A 21,197-nucleotide genomic window follows, 5' to 3' on the forward strand; every position below is an offset into this window, starting at 1 on the left:
TAATTGGGGTTATTTGCAAATAGTGCATTTTTTAAAAAGCCTTTTGAGAAACTGTCTTCTTTTCTTTCAGAAATATGATTAAGTCTTTTTATACTGCAAGTCTTCTGATCGATGTCCTGACTGTGTTTGGGGAACTAACAGATGAGGTAAGTTGCACAGCAAAGTGTTCATCACTAATTGTTGTTGCAGTTTTGTTGTTCCCCCAACCAGCTAAAGCTAGGTGGCTAATGGCACAGTTCTATACACATTAACTCATATGTAAGTCTAGCTATGTTCAGTGAGGCTTAACTCTCAAGTAGATGATCATACATTTGTAGCCAGACAACCCAATCCTATGGGCTCGTAGCCTTGGCGGAACAAGCATTCCACCAGTGCTACATGCTTTACTACTGTCTTAAAAGTGCTTCTAGTAGTGTGTGAAGTAGTATACTGCCAGAACGTTGGTGAGAAGTCTGTAGCCTTCCCTGTGCACATCGCCAGATCAGTGGCCACTCATTGAGGCAGTTAAGATATTGGGGGGAGGGCAGAATGTGAGGTGGGCATACTATAGAAGTGGTGGTTCTGACAGCGATGGTGTGCACCATATCCTATATCCTGCATGGGCTGCTTTCTCTCCTCAAATGAAAGAGCTGGTGCAGGTCTGAGTAAATCCATTGTGGACCAGAAGGTTTACAGAGGTGTTTACAATGATTTCCCATTTCCCCTCCAAAGCCTTCTGATCTACCCCACCACAATCACCATGACCCCTACTGGACACAGTGCTTCCATTTTTGGCATGGCTACACAGGTGGGGTGGTGAAAGGTAGGATTAGGCTAAAAGTCCTATTGAAAATTGTGACTTATCCTATTCTGTTTCTTTCAAGTGTACTTAGTTCCAACTATTTTTAGTTGGACTGGGGTATTCCTATGTTAGAACATGTTGTTAATTAGGATCAAGAGCTGTATTAGACACATTGAGTACTTGGGTGTGCCAGTGGGATTTTTGATCCCTAGATTGCAATGCGCATTTGAAAATTTTTTCAGTTTGCTATGTGTGAATCTTTGAAGTTGCTATCTGACAAATGGAAACCCAAAAGGTCCAGTTTGGTGGATAGAACTAGTTGCGTGCCTCTTTGGATGCAGGCCATAGTGTTTTCTACACAAAATAACAGCTGTTAATTGCAAATATTATGGTGGTTTTGAACTAGTACAAAGCAGCAGCAGAGTTCATATCTGTGAAAGTTCATTCTAAAAGTCTGAATGAAGAAAGGAAGCAATCTTTGATTTTTGTTGCTTAGCATCACCATTCAAAATAGTCACATTTAAAAAGTGAAACAAATTAAGGAGATGCTCAAAATTCTTGAGTCAAGCGGATGGACAAGAATCCAGAAAGAAAGGAAAAATTAATAAAGCTCCAAACTCCATTCATATTGCTTTTCAATTTAACCAAAAAACACAGGAAATCTTCCTTCTTAATGTAATTCTGTGTATTTTAAAATGGTTGTACTTATCATAAATTTTTTGTGGTTCTGTGCTTCTAGAATGGGCAAAAATACTAAAATCGTACATGGCTTTCAGTTTTAGAATGTAGATGCTCTTATTCTTCATTTTAACCAGCTATATGTAAAGAATTGTAATGAAGCAGGAGCAGACTTCATTGTGCCACAGAGAGATACAGTTCATTGTGCTACATGTTCCACTCCAAAGAATAAACCAAATTTAAGGCAGGACCATGATTTAGGATTGGGAGCAGGTTGAGGGATCTCTCACCAGGACCAATTTTGTAGGCTCTAACCAGGTTGAACAACAGTATCCTCAATTAGGGTTAATAATGGTTGCAAGTATTGGCAAACTAAAACAGACAGATGGAAGGAATTCATATGTAAGAAAATAGGGGTGTGGGGAGAGAAATGCATAATCTTACTATGTGATCTCTAAGCCAGGGATGTCAAACTCATTTCATTCAGTGGACCAAATAGCATTCATGATGCCTGCTGAGGGCTGGAAGTAATGTCACTAAACAGGTTATAACCAAAAATAGGCACTTTCTCACACTTACGAACTCGTTAACTGCAAATGACAGAAAATACGCAAATCTTGATCATATTTCAAGATATGGGATGGCCCAATTTTCATGTGGGCTGCCTTCAACAGTAACACCTCAGCACTATTCAGCTGCTAAGAGCTTGAGGGCTGGATAAAAAGCTGCCCAGGCCACATCTGGCCCCCGGGCCTTATTGACACCCCTGCTGTAAGCCATCATTTTGCATTATGTTGTCCCACATTGTATATTATTCCTTCCAAGGTCAAAGGAATAGATGTCATTGCAATGTTAGGAGATATAGTGAACCCTTGATTTTGTAGACTGATGGCGGGGAAGTCGTGTCTGTTAAATAATAATAATAATAATAATCAACTTTATTTATATCCCGCCCTTCTCCCTAAAAGGGACCCAGGACGGCTAACAACATGTAAAAACAGATTTTAAAAACATAAATTGGCAGATAAAAAAACATATTAAAAACACATTAACAGAGACCATAAAAACAGCAGTCAGATTAAAAGACAGAATAAAAAGAGCATAAAAGTGCTAATCACAGAGGAATCCAGCCTGTAAAAAACTAAAAGATGTATAAAAAATGTTAAGAAGGCCAAGAAATCAGAAGGCTTGTTGAAACAGCAGTGTCTTCAGGCCTTGCCGAAAACTCTCAAGAGAGGGAGCCATTCTCAAGTCAAGGGGAAGGGAGTTCCATAATGTTGGTGCCACTACCGAGAAGGCCCTATTTCTTGCCGCCGCCCCACGGACCTCCTTGGGTGGCGGCACTTGTAAAAAGTCCTTCTCTGATGACCTGAGAGGGCGAGCCGGATTGTACGGGAGTAGGCGGTCTCTAAGATACCCTGGCCCAGAGCAGTATAGGGCTTTAAATGTCAAAACCAGCACCTTGAATTGGGCCCGGAAACAAATGGGCAGCCAATGTAGCCCCCGGAGAAGCGGACTGACCGAGTCAAACCGCCTAGCTCCAGTGACCACACGGGCTGTCGCATTCTGCACTAATTGCAGTTTCTGAACCGTCTTCAGGGGCAGCCCCACATAAAGCGCATTACAATAATCTAACCTCGATGTCACCGTGGCCTGGATCACCGTGGCCAGGTCTGCACGATCCAAGTACGGCCGCAGCTGGCGCACCAGCCGAAGCTGAGCGAAGGCCCCCCTAGCCACAGCCAGGAGCAGCTGTGAGTCCAGGAGGACCCCCAAGCTGCGGACCTGCTCCTTCAGAGGGAGTGCAACCCCATTCAGAGCAAGCCGATAATCCAGCACCTGCATCGAGGATTTCTGAACCAGGAGAGCCTCTGTCTTACCCGGATTTAATTTCAGCTTGTTAGCCCCCATCCAGATCCTCACTGCTTCCAGACAGCGCTCCAGGCCCTCAACCGCCACCCTGGAGTCTGGAGGAAAGGAGAGATAGAGCTGGGTGTCATCTGGCCTTGCCTGTAGAGCTGAGCTGTTAATGCTGAAAAACTGCTAAATCTGAATGCATTTATAATGATGTGCATGTACAAAACATGTACAACTTGTTTATAAAGTAGCAGACAATGTCCATTATTTCTGAAAAGTTAAATTGAGGTCCATTAAGTCAAATGTTCACTGTACTTATTTTGTATTGCTATTTCTATTCTCGCATTTAAAAAAGCAACAAAACATTACTGCTACTAGCCTGCAGAAGTAGAACTGTGAAGCATTAATTATACAATGTACTTAAACACAAAACGTGTATATTTAAAAATAAAAAACATGACATACACACTTAAACTAGGTATGCATGTTAGTCTGTTACTTATGTCAGAATTGGCTCATTTCATAACTGTTGACCGCCACTAGGACTAGCCTCCAGAAAGTCAAAAGTGGAACACAGAGCATCAAAGTGATCTGAAGGAACTTGTTTGGAGGTCAGGCTTTTATGTTTTGTACCATAAGCCTTAGTTGTCTTGGGCACTCATACTGGCCACTTTGCATGCTGTAATGATATGATAGTACAAAAGTTGTAAGCATAGGGGCTGAAAGAACCCAGAGATCCAGGGAAAAAAGGAATAAGTTCTATGTTAAAAATGACAAGAGTGTCAGATCAAAGTCTGTGGGTCGCAGTTTCTGAACTGCACTTGTTGATTTTGCTGGAAGTTCCTAGCAATTGCAAAGAAGAGTTTGGCAGTCTGCATGCATCTTGTGCCTATTAAGCAACCCACCCCTGCATTTAAATAACTGGGGTAAATATAATTTAAGCAACTCTCAAGGCAAATTTCTTATTTAAACAAAGACTCTTTATTTTGGCTCACCAGGATTAGACTTAAGTATGCCTTAATAAAAGGAAAAAATGGAAAACCATCATAAAGACTACTTTAAAAAAGGGTTTTGCGCCAACCTTGCAGTCAGCTTCTCTTGCTTACACATGTTCTGCAGGAGATTTAGTCTGGGACATGCTGGAACAGATAAATTATAAACAAGATGTTCCATTTTCTGGCATTTCCCTTTTGGAAAATAAAATTGAAGGAATTGTGCAAAATGGATGAAATTAGGGGCCCAGATGGAAAAGTATGCCAGAAATGTTGAAAGCCTTTTGCAGAAGTACAAAATTCATAAAGTTAGTGTAGGCGAGTTTCAAAGCCACTCAAAGGGTGTTGTGGAATGCCTGTAAAATTAGTGAAACTCGTGTTGGAGCACTTCACATCCCAGAAGCATGAACTTGCTCTCATGTATGAAAAATGCCTGCAGCTCTGAGCAGTGTCTTTTGCATGAACATGCTTAGCCATATCTTTACAAAACCTGCAGTCAGGAATTGAAGGGTTTAGTATAGCTACATAATTTCCTGCTAGACAAAGGAATTGAGTAAGAAAGGAAAATGCTGCTTGTTTGCATTGAAAAAATTTACATGAATAATAGCCTGCTCGGGACATCTCGCAGAACCATAATTTAATCCTCATTCATTGCCACATCTCCTGTCCTTGAGTACATGTATTCTCCCTCCCCCTTTGCACAAAGAGGAAAGGAAGGATTCCATTTTCAACTCTGACCTGGAATAGTCCTGGCTTTGTTGGATACCTGAACAGGACACCTGAGTCAGAGGTTGGCATGATTCAAAATCACCATCTCCCCGCCTTTAATAGCACAGCTGTTCCAAAGTGCAGGTATTGCAGCATAATTAAGAACTATACTTTGCTTCCATTACTTGACAGTTTCCCAAAACCACCTCGGCATTTAAAATTACAGAAAGTGAATGAAGCCTCCTTATAGTTCATTGCTAAAGCAAAGTGAAGGCAAATGAAGGAGAGAAGCTTCTCAAACATTGTCCATTGCCAAGTCTGAGCATTAGGCAGTCAGCACCAGGCTGTTAAAGTGCCAGAAAAGAAACTAGAACTGGCAAAGAATGGTTAAGTGCACAATTAGAAAATATTGCAGTGAAGCCCATCTCTGAACCTCATAGTGTTGCGCTTTATCAAGACAAAATGTCTGTTTAGCTTCCCAGAACTGCAGTCCCTGTAACAAACTAGCTTACAGCAGGCATTCACTAATCTTTGTATCTTAACAGGTACAGATGTGCCTCAGTATCTCTGGGCGCTCCAATCCAAATCCCACTGTGAATACCAGAAACCACAGATACTGAGGACCCACTTCAGATAAGAAAATTTAAAACAAAGCCTCCCAGTAACTTTCCCCATCATTTTGAAGCACTGTTGCTACGTTTGCAGAGTTTCAGGCCAACTCTTCGGCTGCTTCCAACCTCTTCAGGGTTGCACAGAGGTCCTAGTCTTCTCCCAAGCCTGCCCCAGAATGCATCACGATGCATTGTAGGGTGAGCTTGGGCGGAAACAAGGGTCTCTGTGCAACACAGAAGAGGCTGGAAGAAGTCAAAGGGACTGCATCCGCAGATACTGGATCCACAGGTACCAGGGGATGCCTGCATGTCTTTGACAAAAGCCTTGTACCATTGCTGAATAGCATTGGCTTCATTGATAGAAATAAAACCCTGAATGATCTTCTTAATAACAGTACAGTGGTTGTGTGGATAGTACCTGAGGCCTTGTTCATACTAAGACCTTGCCCTGTGGAATCAAGTGATGATCACCAGGTATGAAAGCCATTGCATACCAAGTACCATAGAGAGAGGTTTGATAGTCCCTCGGATGCTGGAATCAGTTCATAGAATTGTAGTGTTTGTAGAATATAAATACACGTGTTCTGGTCCAGAGAGATTTTTAGACTGGACATAAGTTTCATTGTGGACTACAAGGTGTTTTTAACAAAATCGTCAAGCCTACTAGTTTCAGATTAAGTTTCAGTTTAATGTCAGTTTCTTTATAAGGAAACATCAGGAAACCTGGAACTTTTGTATCAAACATTGCAAGATGGGGTGATTCTAATTCTAATTACCCTGTCTTGCAGTGTTTCTAAACTTCTTTCACGGACTTCTACATAAAACTATTCTGGAACTTAATAGTGGTAGAAAGTATTTCTTTATCTTACTCTTTAGAATAGGCCTTTAATGCATCAGGCATTTGGAAACAAGTGTAGATATAAATATCTGAGCAATGCAATCAATAATTTTGAGGTTTTGGCTTTATAGGATGTGATATGAATGTGGCTTTCATTTTGTCTTATTAAGAAAATGAGTTGCTCCTTTCTCTGGAGGAAGGAATCTTTAGGATACAAAGTGTGCTGACCACCACTGTTTTAAATATTGTAATGTTTGAGTTGTGTAACCAATTTTTGTAACCAAATTTTTAGTTGTGCATAATTGGGTCATTGATATGTCAAATGCTGCTCTTAGACAAGGAATACAATTTGGGTACAGTCTTGGAAAAAATTTGCAATAAAGAACTGGTTCCGATGATACTTATCCATTGTGACCAACTCAGCATGTTTAGTGATATGTCTGCATTCATACTGGCTGGTTCCTTCACTTTCCTAATGAGTCTTTTTAATAGTGTGGGGGAAATTTGGATTATCCATGTCCCCTGCACAATTAGGAAGGTTAAGAGGGGAGGGGGCAGGGTCATTAAATGTGTGGGACTCTTGGGGACAGGATAAGTATCCCAAAAGCTTATGGAAGCTATAGATTGGGACAATCACCATTAAATTTTGCTAGACTGTGGCATCCAAATAAAGGATACAAAGTGGTAGTGATGGTGATAATACTTAAAACATAATGTTAAAAGCCTTTCACATATATTTATATAATTCTTGCAACAACCCTGCAAGCTAAGTTAGTATTCTTCACATATTGCAGGTAGTCAGCTGACTCTGTGAGTGGCTTGCCACCAAGGGATTTTATTGCAAAGGTGAGAGTCAAACTAAGGAGTTCTCATGTGTTACTCAGTCTCATAGTCATACTATACCAGCTCTCTAAAAAGCTAGGAAAATTTCTCCAGCTGCCTGTAGAAAGATTAAATCTAAAAACACCTAGTAACATCTAAGATATGTAGTATTGTTTGGCATGCTTTTCATATGGAAGTACACATGTTTCCTATTTCAGATTTTGTAGGGGCTTTTGTTTTCATTTTTTACTCCAAAACATTAATGATGTGCTATGAATAAAATATAATTGAACTGTGTTTGAACATGTGGGAATTATGTGTTATGTCCTAGGGCAGTGGTTCTCAAACTTTTTGGCATGGGACCCACTTCTGAGAATGCCAATCTGTCCAGGACCCCCCAAAAGCGATGCCATCAACCTAGAAGTGATGTCATGTCCAGAAGTAATATAGTCAAACAGGATGTGCCCTCATTGTGATGCCAGAACCAGAAGTGATGTCATCAAGCAGGAAGTGAATCTCCCTTCAATACAGTCACCACCACATGTGTTAAAAGGGGAATATCTAATAGCATTTTATTAGCTTTCATTGGGTTAATTCTCAGCCTTTTTTCCAATAGTAAGGAGAAAAAGCCTATTTACAACCTTGACACCACAAAATAATATCCTGAATTGCTTAGTTGCCAGAGTAAATATTCACTTGGAAGAATGTCAGCATCTCAGCTTATCAGAGCCACACAAGCAAGCAATTCCCCTGGGGGCTAGGGGATAAGAATAGGCCCTCAGTTTGGCTGTACTTGTTGTAAGAGGTGACTAAACAGCCACTGGGTAGATGGGACTCGATAGCCTGGGAAGGCAGCTCATCTGAGAGAAGGAAAACTCTGATCCCAAACCTCCGCTGCCTTGTGGCTACGTCCAGTTATGGAAAAGGCTTCAGGAGTCAACCTCGAGGCAAAATCCGGAGCCGGAGTCCCTGAGGCAGTTCATGGCTGAACACAGTCACGTTCTGGCAACTCCTGCGATGCCGCTGGAACCAACCGTATTGGCCTCTGGCTTTCCATTGGACCATTTCAGCGACATGGAGAGGGGAGATTTGCTGCATGGGAAACAGTCTGTCTTCCATATCTACTTTACCCAGGCTTCGCGCACTGGAGAGGACACTCTGTTCCAGAACCACCATTCAGAACGTGATACCATGGTCTTCCAAGACTGAAGGATGCCAACAAGCAAGCAAGGACTACGTACTGCACCAATCCCAAGTCAGGCTTACAAAAGTGTGGCTTGCACACACGTAACAGCAAGGCTGCAGAAGAGAGCCCAAGGACAAATTTCTGCCTTGCATTCCAGAGACCATTCCTTGCACAAGATCAGCCTTCCCACCTCCAGCTCTAAACAATTTCAAGTTTCTAGGTAGAAGTAAGGCTTTCGTCCTCCACTTTTCAAGGGAAGGAGGTGTGTAATGGTGTAAACAAGGAAGAGAGCAGGATAGGAAATCAGAAGTTGACTTGGAGATTGGAAAACTGGATTTGGCATTAGTGGGAAAGGAGAGTAGTGAGAATTCCCAGGGGAAGAAGGAAAAGAAGTGGAAGAAATTTTCTTCCGTGTCGTCTGAGAAGAGTGTAGCATCTTTACACTGTCCCAAAAGACTTTTTTTAAGGGCAGCTACCAGGACAACCACCACCATTGCCATCACCACGATTCTTTCTGCTCATTTCACACACTCCTGCAGATCACCTGCTTGCTCCCCATTTCACATACCCCCTGCAGATAATCAACTTGCTTAATTCACTCCCCCATCTCCCCCACCCCATTTCACATACTCCTACAGATTACCAGCCTGCTTAATTTACTCACCCCAGCAGCTCTTCAGCCCTGTAACTTCTCTAGGACCTGACTGGAAACTTGTAAAATGGTGGTGCCCAGGTTTGCCAGATACCAAGATGGCACCATTCAGCTCATTTGCCACCTTCCATGATGGCAGCTGCCAGCTGATCACGGCCCACAGTTTGAGAAACAGTGTCCTTGGGTATTGCACACTTCCTCCTTTTCACTGCTCCCCATGAAAGGGGAGAGGTGTATGGGACCCCCCCTACATGCACACCATAATCTCTTCCAAGGTACAGTCTTTATTCTGTAGAAACAAAGAAACAAAAAAAACAGTACAGTAAGCAAATAATATAAATACTTATACATTAAACTTTCCTACCCTCACCTTTTAGTTCCAGACTCAGTATTTATAGAAATGGAGCCTGAAAAATCATATACGAGTAAAAATTCAGACCTACAAACTTGGAGACATCCGGATTGTGAAAACTTCAGTTAAAACATACTAGTAATCAAGAAGGCAAATTCTGTGTAAAGCATCTAATGATGTGAGGATAAAAGGAGCAAAGGAATAAACCTGGGTATACTACTGTGAACTGGAGAAAAGTGATGTAAAATGTGGACAATAAATGTTGGCTTTTATGTTAAAGAATTATGCAACTAGTTTTGCATAACCAATCAGGATTTAAATTCAAGGTCTTAAAATGTATGTGTGAATATTTGAAAGTGATGTTTTGTTAGAAAAACCTGAGTGTGGCAAATGTTCGTACTGTGAAGGAAGAGAGAGGTTATTTTTTCCCCAGAGTACAGAATCGCAAAAACTTATATTTATTGCTTATTTTCCAGAATGTTCAGCACAGAAAGTATGCCAGATGGAAGGCAACATATATTCATAACTGCTTAAAGAATGGAGAGACTCCCCAATCTGGACCTGTTGGAATGGAGGACGAATGTGGGTAACCGTCTTGTTTCAAATCTGTCTACAAGTCAAGTCTGTTTCCATGAAGGTTTGGTTCCCAGAACCCACATGGATACCAAAAATCATGTTAAAGGAAGTCCATTTTAAAAACAATGTCTCTTTGCTCAGCTATTTAAAAACAGCCTTGCTGACCTTTGTAATTCAGGACAGAGGGATCAGGCAGACAATCAATCATTCAGATGCTTAGAGAGGCTTCACTCCAAGGCAGTGGCCCCTCCCTTTACTAGGAGTGTAGCTTAGGAAAGAATGCAAAGAAGTGACAATCACTTGCATTCACTTGTCAGGAGGAAGGGAGGGGGTCACTTGCCTCTGAATGAAGCTGTTCTAAGCACCTGGAGAGAATGAATGATTGGATTGTCAGCTGGCTGCCCTCTCCCACATTAACAAGGCTTTTGTTAAATGACTTTTTTCCTTTAAATCAGGGGTGCCCAGGGGCCACTTGCAGCCCTCAAGGCCTCTCAATGCGGCTCTCAGGGAGCCCCCAGTCTCCAATGAGCCTCTGGCCCTCCGGAGATTTGTTGGAGCCCACACTGGCCCGACACAACTGCTTTCAGTGTGAGGGTGACTGTTCAACCTCTCGCGTGAGCTGTGGGATGAGGGCTCCCTCCAGTCCACGTCTGTGATGCAGTAGCAGCAGCAAAGGAAAGGCCAGCCTTGCTTTGTGCAAGGCCTTTTATAGACCTTGAGCTATTGCAAGACCTGCATTCATTCATATAAGTTCATCTTTAATATATTCATTTATGTAATGTAAATGAATGTAAATAAGTTACATGTAAACGTAAACTTATGTAAATTTATTCAAATTTAAATGTAAACTAATTCTTTTTCCCCCTGGCCCCCCGACACAGTGTCAGAGAGACGATATGGCCCTCCTGCCAAAAACTTTGGACACCCCTGCTTTAAAGGGCCCTTCTCATCTGTTGAGTTAAAATCACAGGTGAAAAATCTGTGAATAATTAGGTTATACCTATATAGCCTTATCTTCTTTGAAATGCTCAGATTTTTTAAATGTACTGTATTGGCTTTTCTCATTGAAGATTCAAAATTTACAATTTTATCTAAATATACAGAAATATTGAAAAAATACTTTTAATTGTGTGTCACATACCATTGTCTGAGAATCTAATCTGACATAATTATTGCTTTAGCCAAGTTTCTTGCTTTAACTGAACATCGCAATATGCAGGCAAGCACCCTGCAAGCTAGAGCACGGCTAACTGAATGTTAGCAGGAAGGACAGTTCCTACTTCCTGTTAACTTTTAGCCTCTTTGTAGCGTGAGGGTTAGTTGCCTGCACATTGCGTTGCTCAGAGAAAGCAAGAAACTTGGTTAAAGCAAGAAACACACCCATGCTTTCAGTGCTAATAAACAAAAACAAAGGTACGATAATTGGCATGGGGAGTGCACAGAGGCTTCTATTTACATAGGGTTCCCCCAAATCTGTGGTATCCACGGGGATGGTGGAACAGAACCTCCATGGATAAAGAGGAGTGTCTGTAATCTATTTCATAATATTATGCTTCATTTTATTTAGTTGCATATGTTGAACAGTAAAGAATGCAAGTTCTCTAGACATCTTCCTTGTTCATTCTAGCAGCTGTTTTTACTCAGGTTGGCCATGGCTACATTATCTTAACTGGAGACATTGGTTTTTCTTGCCTAAGAACAAGATTTGGTGCTTTAAATGTTAGTTGTTACTGTGATTCTGTAACACTGTATAGAACTGTAGTTCTATAATTACTTTCTTGGATTGATTTAAATGGGCTATGACCCTTTGTAAAAATGCTGACTCATAAAAACAGATTAATATTCAGAATGCCCTTGACTGTTTTGTTTTTTCTAGCATGCTACCTTTTTATTTTATCAGTAGGAGGAAAAACTGGTAAAATCAGGTTTAAAAAATGTTCTTGAAATTCTATTTTATGTGGCATGTAACCCACAACATGGAGGGCCTTCTGGTGCCACAGTTCATATGGAAATGTATTTGTATTCCAAAATACTCAAAGAGCTTCACATAATTCTTGCTTTGTGCATTTGGGAAAGAAAAGCTTCATTGTTTAAATGTACTGGAGGACTTCCCCCATTCCTTTCTGCTTGCTCACTTTCTTCCTTCTGCAAACGGAAAAAGTCAGTGTTGAAACAGAATGAAACTCACTTTCTGTAGCTTGACAAAATTCCTTATTTTCTAAAAGTGTTAGTCTTCTTGTGATCTTGAAAACCATACTGTAAATCTTGGAAATGCTGGACTGTGACATGAGCTTCTGTATGCAATTTTGTTCTTGGGTGTATTGAAGCATTTTGTCAAAATGTCCAAAGCCTTGTGGAAATGTACAGTTGCTCACTTAATTTATTAGTATGGCATTACTATAAATCTTAGAGGGCACAGGAAGGTCACTCATTATCCCAGAGTCGCATAATGAACTTTCATGCAAATAAAATGAATTATAAGTGTTTTCATAAGAAGTGTGAGAATTGGACTGTAGTGACATTTTTGTAATGGCCGAAGGTGATAGTGGACCACCACACCTTCATTTAGTAACTCCTTGGATCCTGGTCTCTGTCCTAGGAAGTTTTAAAATATTGTCTACATATCCAGAATGAAAAGCAGATTTATTGTGGTATATTTTAGATGTGGAACAAGAGAAGACTGTTTGACTCTGACTTTTTTCTGGGGAAGGATTTGGGCATTCTGTTAATTCACTGAAGTGGTGACGATCTCACGACTTAGGAATTTTATTCTGGTTACCTAATTTGTTTGTTAAATTTGGTTTTTTTTTGTTTTGTTTTGTTTTGAAAAAGTAGCAGTTTAGTCTTGGAATGACTTTGTAAGACCACGGGTGGGGCAGTGGGTGGAAACAGGGGGAATATCCCCATGCAGCTGCCTGTGGAGACAATGCTGTCTGTGCAGGGGTAGACTCTCCCTCTTTCTTAGGCACCCCCCCTTTTGTTGCATGGGGCACAGCTCATCTTCTCCATCACCTCACTAGAGGCTTGGACCTTTTTAGTTTAGGGCAAAGGTGGCTGGAGGGGCACAATTGAGACTTACAAAGCTATGCATGGTGTGTAGAGACAGAAGTTTTTCTCCTTTCTCATAATACTAGAACTAAGGCTCATATAATAGAACTGACTGAAAGATGGTCAAAAGGAGATACTAATTATGTGCTGTGAAAAAAGTATATGGATAAGATATCCCAAGATTTGGTGATAGTTGCTCGTTTGGATAGCTTTAAAAGGTGGCTAGTAGTCAAATTCATAGAGGGCAAGTCTTATCACATATAAGCTGCTGGCCTGCAACTATATACTACTTCCAAGATCAGAGGCAATAATGCTTTTGAATACCAGTTGTAGGAGAGTAACAGTGCAATTAATCACAGAACAGCAACTGGTGATTCTGGTGATTCACTGTGGAAAATGGTGGACCAGATGGGCCTTTGATCTGATCTGACACGGCGGGTCTGATGTTAGAATGAGAGATGGTGAATTGGTCAACGCAATCTGGTGAGCTGTGTAGGGATTTGAACCTAGGTTTCCCATGGCAGAATCTAAGACTAAATAGCTGTTGGCTCTTTGAAAATGCCACCTTATTATAAAGTCACTATTTGCCTTTTAAGAAAGATTTCACAGAGTCACAACCATTAATCACATGAATAACATGGTCATTTGACTTGGATATCACTCTGCTTTGTTTATCTACTCTTCAAGAAGATTCAGAGTTGTCTGGTCTTCGAATGTGGTTTAGGCTATGGACCTGTGTCCTTAATCCATCATCAAATCAAGCCGTAAAATGTACATTTTAACTTGTGTTAGTATCCTGTTATCCTCAATTGAAGGCATAAAAGTTTAGCAGAGTAATACTTTACAAGGTAAAATAAGATTGCAAACTGGGTCACAATCTTTTTAATTAGTCGGGTTTTGCATCAATGCGTACTATATTTACTTGAATGTTGGTAATAAAAACAGTATGAAATGTTCATGACTATACTATACGAGTCAAAATAGATGTAGTATATGGCAGTGGTTCTCAAACACCCCAGCCAGAAAACCCTGGCTGCTTCCCTCTTAAAGGGTGGGGGGAAGGCACTGATGCGTTCTGCAGGAGCTGGTATGTACTTACCAGTCCCTGCTGCAGCCTCTTGAGGGTGTGGGGAGCCCTGTGCGACCCTCCGCAGGGCTCCCCGAGTGTTAGAAATTGAAAGTGGAGCGATCGCGATCCACTTCTAGTTTGTGATTATAAGCCGGGGTGGGGCGTGATTGCTCCACTTTCATTTTCTGAAGGTTGGGGAGCCCTGAGGAGGGTCGCACAATGCTCCCCTTACTTCCAGGAAGATGCTGCAGGGACTGGTAAGTACATACTGTGCCCTCCTTAGCGATGTGATCCTGGGGATCATGTCATTGCCTTCTCTGCTCCCCTGTACACACTTACAGCAGTTCTCAACCTCTGTGGGAGTTTGAGAACAGCTGGTATATGGCTAGAATGCCTAATTTTAATTTACTAAGATTACTCTACCCCTATGAAGTAATAATCGAAGAGACATTAATCCCAACTGAGGACAAAATGACCCCACAATAGTCTGCGTGTTCTTTCAGGTACCTTAAAAGGGTGATGGAGAACTACATGAGTAGATGTTACAATTCATAGTAACCCCTGAATGTGTCTTGCATATTAGACCAGAAAGCAAGCAGCATGTCTTGCTGAGCCCAGAGTTGACATGATCTTCACAATGTTCACGAGAAAACTACTGAGTTTGATGCAGATGATGGATATTGATCCTCTGCATCTTGTTGTTTCTAAACTAAAATTTATCTTGTGGTGGTTTATGGCATGAAGAATTTTCCAGGGTGCTCTACAGTTCTTTTCTTATATGCTTACAATGATCTTTTGAAGTAGCTTAAGCTAAAAGACATTGATTTGAAGATGATGATATCTTTCTAAATATATGTTTCACTGCAGTTTAATAAAAAAAAAATTAGTATATCTCTGTTCTGTACTTACCAGACAATGAAAATGAAGAAGCGGATTCCCAAGGTCTACATAACCAAGAAGCCCAACCATCACCCTCTGCATTCGAATCGGGCAATGTGCCTGCAAGCAGTTTCACTGGCATACATATCCCACCTGGTGCTCATGCTCCAGCTAATACTCCTGCTGAAGTGCCTCATAGCACAGGTAGGATATCTATATATAATCTGTCATCGATATCTCATCTGTCTCCTCATAGGGTCAGCAAATGTATAACTTGCAGATTAAATGACGAGATCACTGGTAGCTTCTGCTCAGGGAATTACATAGCCATAAAACTGTGCCTGAAGTTGGTATTAGACTAAAAGTGAAGGGTAAGATAAATTGCAAGTTATGTTCCTGTATAATCACTCTTGCAATATTGTCTTGTTCCACGAAGGTTACTGTAAGTTTCTAGTAATATTTCTGTAAGCTTCTATAAAAATCTTCTATAAAACGACTATTTACTGACTTGCCTGATAATGCCTTACTCCCCCACTCAGTGTGGAGATCCATGGGTACAGTCAGAGGCAAAAGTTTGAGCTAGCACTCAAATGTGCTGTATCTTGCAGCCTAGATCCCAAGAGTAATGCAGGCAGTTCCTCATGCAGAAGGGGACTTCTGGTATGTCTCTTCCTAATAGCAGGTCTGAATGATGCATAGAAATCTTACTCTTTTTGAAGCTGACCAAATTTATAGAAATAGCTTAGGATGGCATAAAATATCCTTATTCAGAGGCAAAAGTTAAAACAAAACCTTACTGGGTGTGCCTAACTAATTCTTCAGTTCCTATTCTAGGAATCCTAACTCTTTAAAAAAAGAAAAGAAAAGAAAATTCCATGTGAAAGGAAAGGTTTTGGAAATGTAGATTTTCTTGTAAAAAGGTGTAATTGGAAGACTTCCACTAACTAAAGCCAGGTTGAATTAAACCAGGGCTGTCCAAACCAGGGGTTTGGATGAACCCGTCTGCCCGGTAAGCGGACCTTACCATTCCTCCAGGTTGCCACACACTTCCCTAGCAGATCGGAGGACAGGGATGCTCTGGGCAGTCATGAATGCCCAGACATCCGATCTTGCAGCCTTTTGGAACACTGGGCAGCAGATGTGACTGCCCAAAATGTCCCTGTCCCCCAATCTGTCCCTAGGAATACACACAGTGACCTGGCAAAATTGTAAGATGCGGTCTGAATGGGAACCGCATTTTTGTTGCGCAGTAGTGGAAAGCTTGGCCACCACTGAATTAAACTAACAGCTTCAATTTACCTTGTTTTAGAGGTAGAAAATGTGTAATGCTAATATTTTAACATATGATCTGCAGTCCTACACACTTTCTTGGATATAAACACCATTGAAAAGTTGAAAGTACTTCTGAGTGACCATTTTTCAGGCTGCACTGTTAGCTTTACAAGCTAGTAGGGAAAATTGGTGCTGGTCATGGTGGTTTAAAATATTGACAAGTTCAAACAAAGAGCTAGCTTGATTAGTCCCTTCCCATCATCTTTCAGTGCACTAAAGTACGTCCAGAGCAAAATTCTTGTCACCAGTTCTGGGGGGGGGGGCAAAGACAACCCTTGAATCCCCCCTCTTAATTCTGTATACTGTATATTGTCCTCTTCAGTCTACAGCATCTGGTCATTGGGTGACCATGTGTTCTTTTTATGAGTGGCCTTTACATTGGTCTTTGCATAACAGCTACAGTAGGCTGTTAATGTTTGGTAGTCTGATAACTAAATATCAAGCATTTAGTAATAGACAGTATACAAATATGACATTCTTAATATCTTACAGATTGACTTGAATTTCTCTGAAGTTATTCTGAAACCTTGTACTTCCTTCCTCTGTCCCAGTTAAGGTAAAAGGTCAAAAGGTTGTAGGCACAGTAAAGTCAGTTAGGAGTATTTATTTTTTTAAAAGCCCCTGTAATGTTGACTCTCCGGTCCCATCTAGGATCCAGAATGCTTTACATACACTTCCATTTATCTTCACAACAATCTTATAATATAGTTACCAGGATACGAATCATTTGTCTTGCATTTACAGGTACAACAAGCAACGCAATTCAACCCACTCCTCAGAGTATTCCCATAGTAGACCCTTCACTTTATAATGTTCAAGCTGCAGGTAAGACTTCCCCCCCTTTTTGTCTAGTTTGCACCCTTTGAAAATACAGACTGCAGTCCATTAAAATTGGCAGAATGTGATGCTTACACAGTCGGAGCTATATGAAGCAAGTGTGGCAGAATTCAGTGGAGCTATTAACAAGAGTTCATGGTGGGCTTGTGCACCATGGAGCACTCAATTATATAGTTGCATAGTTATTCCCGACATAGTTAGATTTCCAAACACTATCTTAGAACAAACTTTAGTGCTGTGTAGAATGTTAAAATAGAGAGAAGGGATGAAGGAAGCCAGCTTTGAGAATTGATCAAAGCTAAAAGAAGAATTTTAGCTATTAACGCATGCCAGCAAAAGCTGACCCAGTGCTTCCCAAACTGTGAGCCATGGGTCTCTAAGGAGCCATGGCAACCAGCCAGGAAACCGTGCAATCCTGGCAAAAACCCTGCCGCCCTATACAATATATAGGATTGTAGCCATAATGGGGAGCCGTGCCAAATGGCTCAGTAGGTTAAGGGAGCCACCAGTTGAAAAAGTTTGGGAACCACTGTTCTAGCAGGTGGACTGTTGAGATGGTACCAGATTGGATCAGTAAGCCTGTCCCTGTTTCCTTTGTATAACTCTGTTGTTGACCTACACACTGAAATCTGGACAAGTTGATATTTCATTCACAAGCTGAAAACTGTACATTGGGCTAACTGTCATTGGGCTAATCATCTTCCATGTTTTCTTCTTGCTACTGCTATTGTTACTTATGCACCAAATGGAAACACAGTAATGAGGTATTTAAAAGTTTTAAGGATAAGAATATTTGAAATTGTGTTTCTAAATGTGCATCTATATGAAAATCAATTTTTTTAAAAATCTGCGGATGCTTGGCTTCTTCTGTAGCACTTGACAAGGACCAGCCTTGAGCGTGTTTCTGATAGGGCCCTTTCACCTGATCTAGTGAGAATCTTGTATGGGGCAAAAACAGACTTCTCTGTATGCCTGTCCTGCAAAATCAGGAGCTGCATGCACAAAAAGGTGCAGCATAGTGGTTCTCTCAGTGTGTGTGTGTGTGTGTGTGTGTGTGTGTGTGTGTCCGTGTCCAGCCTTGAGGGCCTGCATGCAGGCCATCTAATGATATAGGCTGTATGTGTCATATGCAGAGTACAAAAGCTCACATTGCAGTATTTTTCTTTAATCCTTGAGGTACCACAGAACACCTTTTTTTGCAGCTATGGACAAATACAGCTACTGTTCTGGGATGCATTTGTGGTATTAAGTAAATTCTGTAATCTCTGAGGAGCAAGAATCGTTTTTCAATGGATACAAGTTTTGTCAGACACCATTTCTCACTTTAAACAGTTTTCCTTTCTTGTTAACCTAATTTCTTTATCCTTGATCTAAGTGCATTTTCAGTTTCAATATCAGGTTCCTAACCATGTAGCTGAAAGATGCATAGTTGGTGAAAGTTAACTCGTGACTGTCACATTTCAGTAATGAATATAAAGTCATGAATGTAACTACTATACTAATATTATCCTTGGCTTCGCAGAGTGTCTAGCTTCTTGCTACATAAGGCACTGCTTTCCCCATGTGTAAATATTTTTAGTATTTCAGAATTTCATCCTTCCAAATGATACAGATTAAAAACTACCACATGTACTATTTTCTAAATGATACTTTGTTTAGGAAAATTGCTCCACTCTTCTGTTTCATTTTCAAATTGTAAGCTTCTTCCTTAAATGCTGTTATAACTAGGCCTTATAATAATAAATAAGGCATTTTGCCAGCAGAACATGTAATAGAGTAGGTATTGTAAAAATAAGATTAGACTGGTTAATTTAGGCTTTGTTCCAGAAAATCTGTTGAATACTGGACTAATGCCTTGGCTGTTTTCTAGAAGAATAACTTTCAAGTTGCTTTTGGCACCCTAATACAAAAACAAAATGTCCTCAAGACAGTTTTTTGGGTAATTTTGTTCTTGCCAAAGGGAGGGGAGGCCACCATTGACCTTGTAAGTTAACTGTGGACTTATACAGTCATTGGGAATTGGATGCCAAGTTGCATGTTATAGATGTAAACTAATATTTCACCAAAATCATAGGCACATCATCTGAATGCATGAAGACTGCAAACACCAGGGCTTTCCCACCATGTCCATTCTTTCCCCCACATACACAGAACTCAAAAGTCTGCTCATTACTTGGTGACCCTTTGTTTTCCCTTTACATAGGATGCACAATCAAGTATATGTATGGCTTTTTTGCCTGTTAAGACAAGAAAATATGGTGATGTGCGTATCTTTCATCAGGGGACGAGTGTATCTTGTAACAGGGATGTTCCCATATCTAGACAAATTATACAGAGGAGGCATGAATAGCCTCAGTTGTGTTCCAGGCTGGGGGAAAAAGGAAATGCAAGGTTAATGCATGAGGCATTGTCTGTCTTTTGTGCAGATTGTAACATGATTACCTTTAACTGACTGGAGTTTTTAAAAGCCTCCTTTTAGTGACTTCAGATAAAGGGCATACCCCTCTCAAAGTATCGGCTTACTCACAAAAGGTATCAGGCAACTTTAGTCTTCACCACGGATATTAAACTGTTTCAGGTGGTTATGTTGTTAAATATGTACTTAATGTAATGACTCTGACTCTTTGTCATGTATTCTTTCTTTCATAGGAGAAATGCGTTTGACTCCAGAAGACTTTGCCAGAGCTCAGAAATACTGCAAATATGCTGGCAGTGCTTTGCAATATGAAGATGTGAGCACTGCTGTGCAGAATCTACAGAAAGCCCTCAAGTTACTGACTACAGGCAGAGAATGATGCCTTTGTCCACCAGATTCATGACTTAACACCTAAAGAACTAACAATCAGTTACTCCTACCTTCCACTTGCCAGGGAAATGCACTTCACAAAAGCTTTCAATTTCCATGACACGAAAACAAAATCTGTGTATCAGAGTCTTTCTATAGTCTAGGCTGGAGCTACAGCTTGTCTTCAGGGTTTTTGGCAGAGAAACAAGAACTTTCTGGCTATAGTGTTTTGAACTCAAGATGCCAGTTTATAGGCACTTCTAGTTCACTGCTTCAGATTGCCCAACACTTATTCTGTTCGTGAGAACCTGATCAGTTTGTACACATTTGAAAAGCAACAAGGTTTTGTTGTACATTTTGTGTTTGGAATTTGTCATGTATTGGATGAAAGTTGCGAAACAGACTATGCCAAAGGAAAAACACAAAAGAGGCTTTTTCTTCTTTAAGAACCATCAAATCAAGTTAGAAAGCATTCAAGAAACATCAGGGAAACCATCTCAATGGTTCCCAGGTCCAACACTAATCAAAGCGTGTTTGGTTGCATTGGGTTTTTTGTTTTGTTTCTTTGCATGGTTCATTTCATTTTTAGTATAGAAGGAATCCTTGTATCAGAAATTTAAGATGGCTTCAGGAACCCTCATTGTTGAAAGAATTTGTATTTTGTTCTATGGGTGTAATCCATGGGTTTAATGGGTCATGATGGATCTCTGATATTAAGAGGTTGGAGAATATTTTTATTTGCCTCTAGTTCCCATCTCTGGTAAGATGCAAATTTTTAGAATTTCATATAATATTTAATACTGGACTGTAGTATCCTCATTAAAGCATTTTGGAACTCTGTGTATTGCTGAATTATTAATAATGTTACGATTCATCTATTCTATTAACGAGGAGTGAAAATCCTTTAGTATCAAAAGTGAATAAAATAAACTTTTCTTGCCAAATGCAAGTTTAAATTCAAATAGACTTATTCTACATGATCAAGTACGTGTCCCTATATTAAATTACATTTGGTGAAATGAGAGATGCTTTCTTATATAGTAAATAACAAAGTTATTACAAAATAACTGCTGTACTATTAAAGATCTGTTGTGATTGTAAATATCAGCATATTAGGAACAGTAATGGAGGCATTTAAATTGAGTGGTGTTTACTATTTTAGATGTGAATCTGCCCCCCTTAGCTTTGATTTTT

General features: G+C 40.4%; 1 protein-coding gene across 1 annotated transcript in view; it reads left to right on the top strand.

Moving 5' to 3' along the window:
• Positions 1-20,843, top strand: part of VTA1 (vesicle trafficking 1) — a 42,809-nt gene extending 21,966 nt beyond the window's left edge. The window contains exons 4-8 of the mRNA XM_066615212.1: positions 71-146; positions 9,954-10,059; positions 15,083-15,253; positions 17,126-17,206; positions 19,868-20,843. Coding sequence (XP_066471309.1) covers positions 71-146; positions 9,954-10,059; positions 15,083-15,253; positions 17,126-17,206; positions 19,868-20,013 — 580 coding nt within the window. The 3' untranslated portion in view covers positions 20,014-20,843. The remainder of the gene's footprint in view (positions 1-70; positions 147-9,953; positions 10,060-15,082; positions 15,254-17,125; positions 17,207-19,867) is intronic.
• Positions 20,844-21,197: the final 354 nt, after the last annotated feature.

The sequence above is a fragment of the Tiliqua scincoides genome, chromosome 1 (genome assembly GCF_035046505.1).
Source record: "Tiliqua scincoides isolate rTilSci1 chromosome 1, rTilSci1.hap2, whole genome shotgun sequence".
In the NCBI taxonomy this organism is placed as follows: domain Eukaryota; kingdom Metazoa; phylum Chordata; class Lepidosauria; order Squamata; family Scincidae; genus Tiliqua; species Tiliqua scincoides.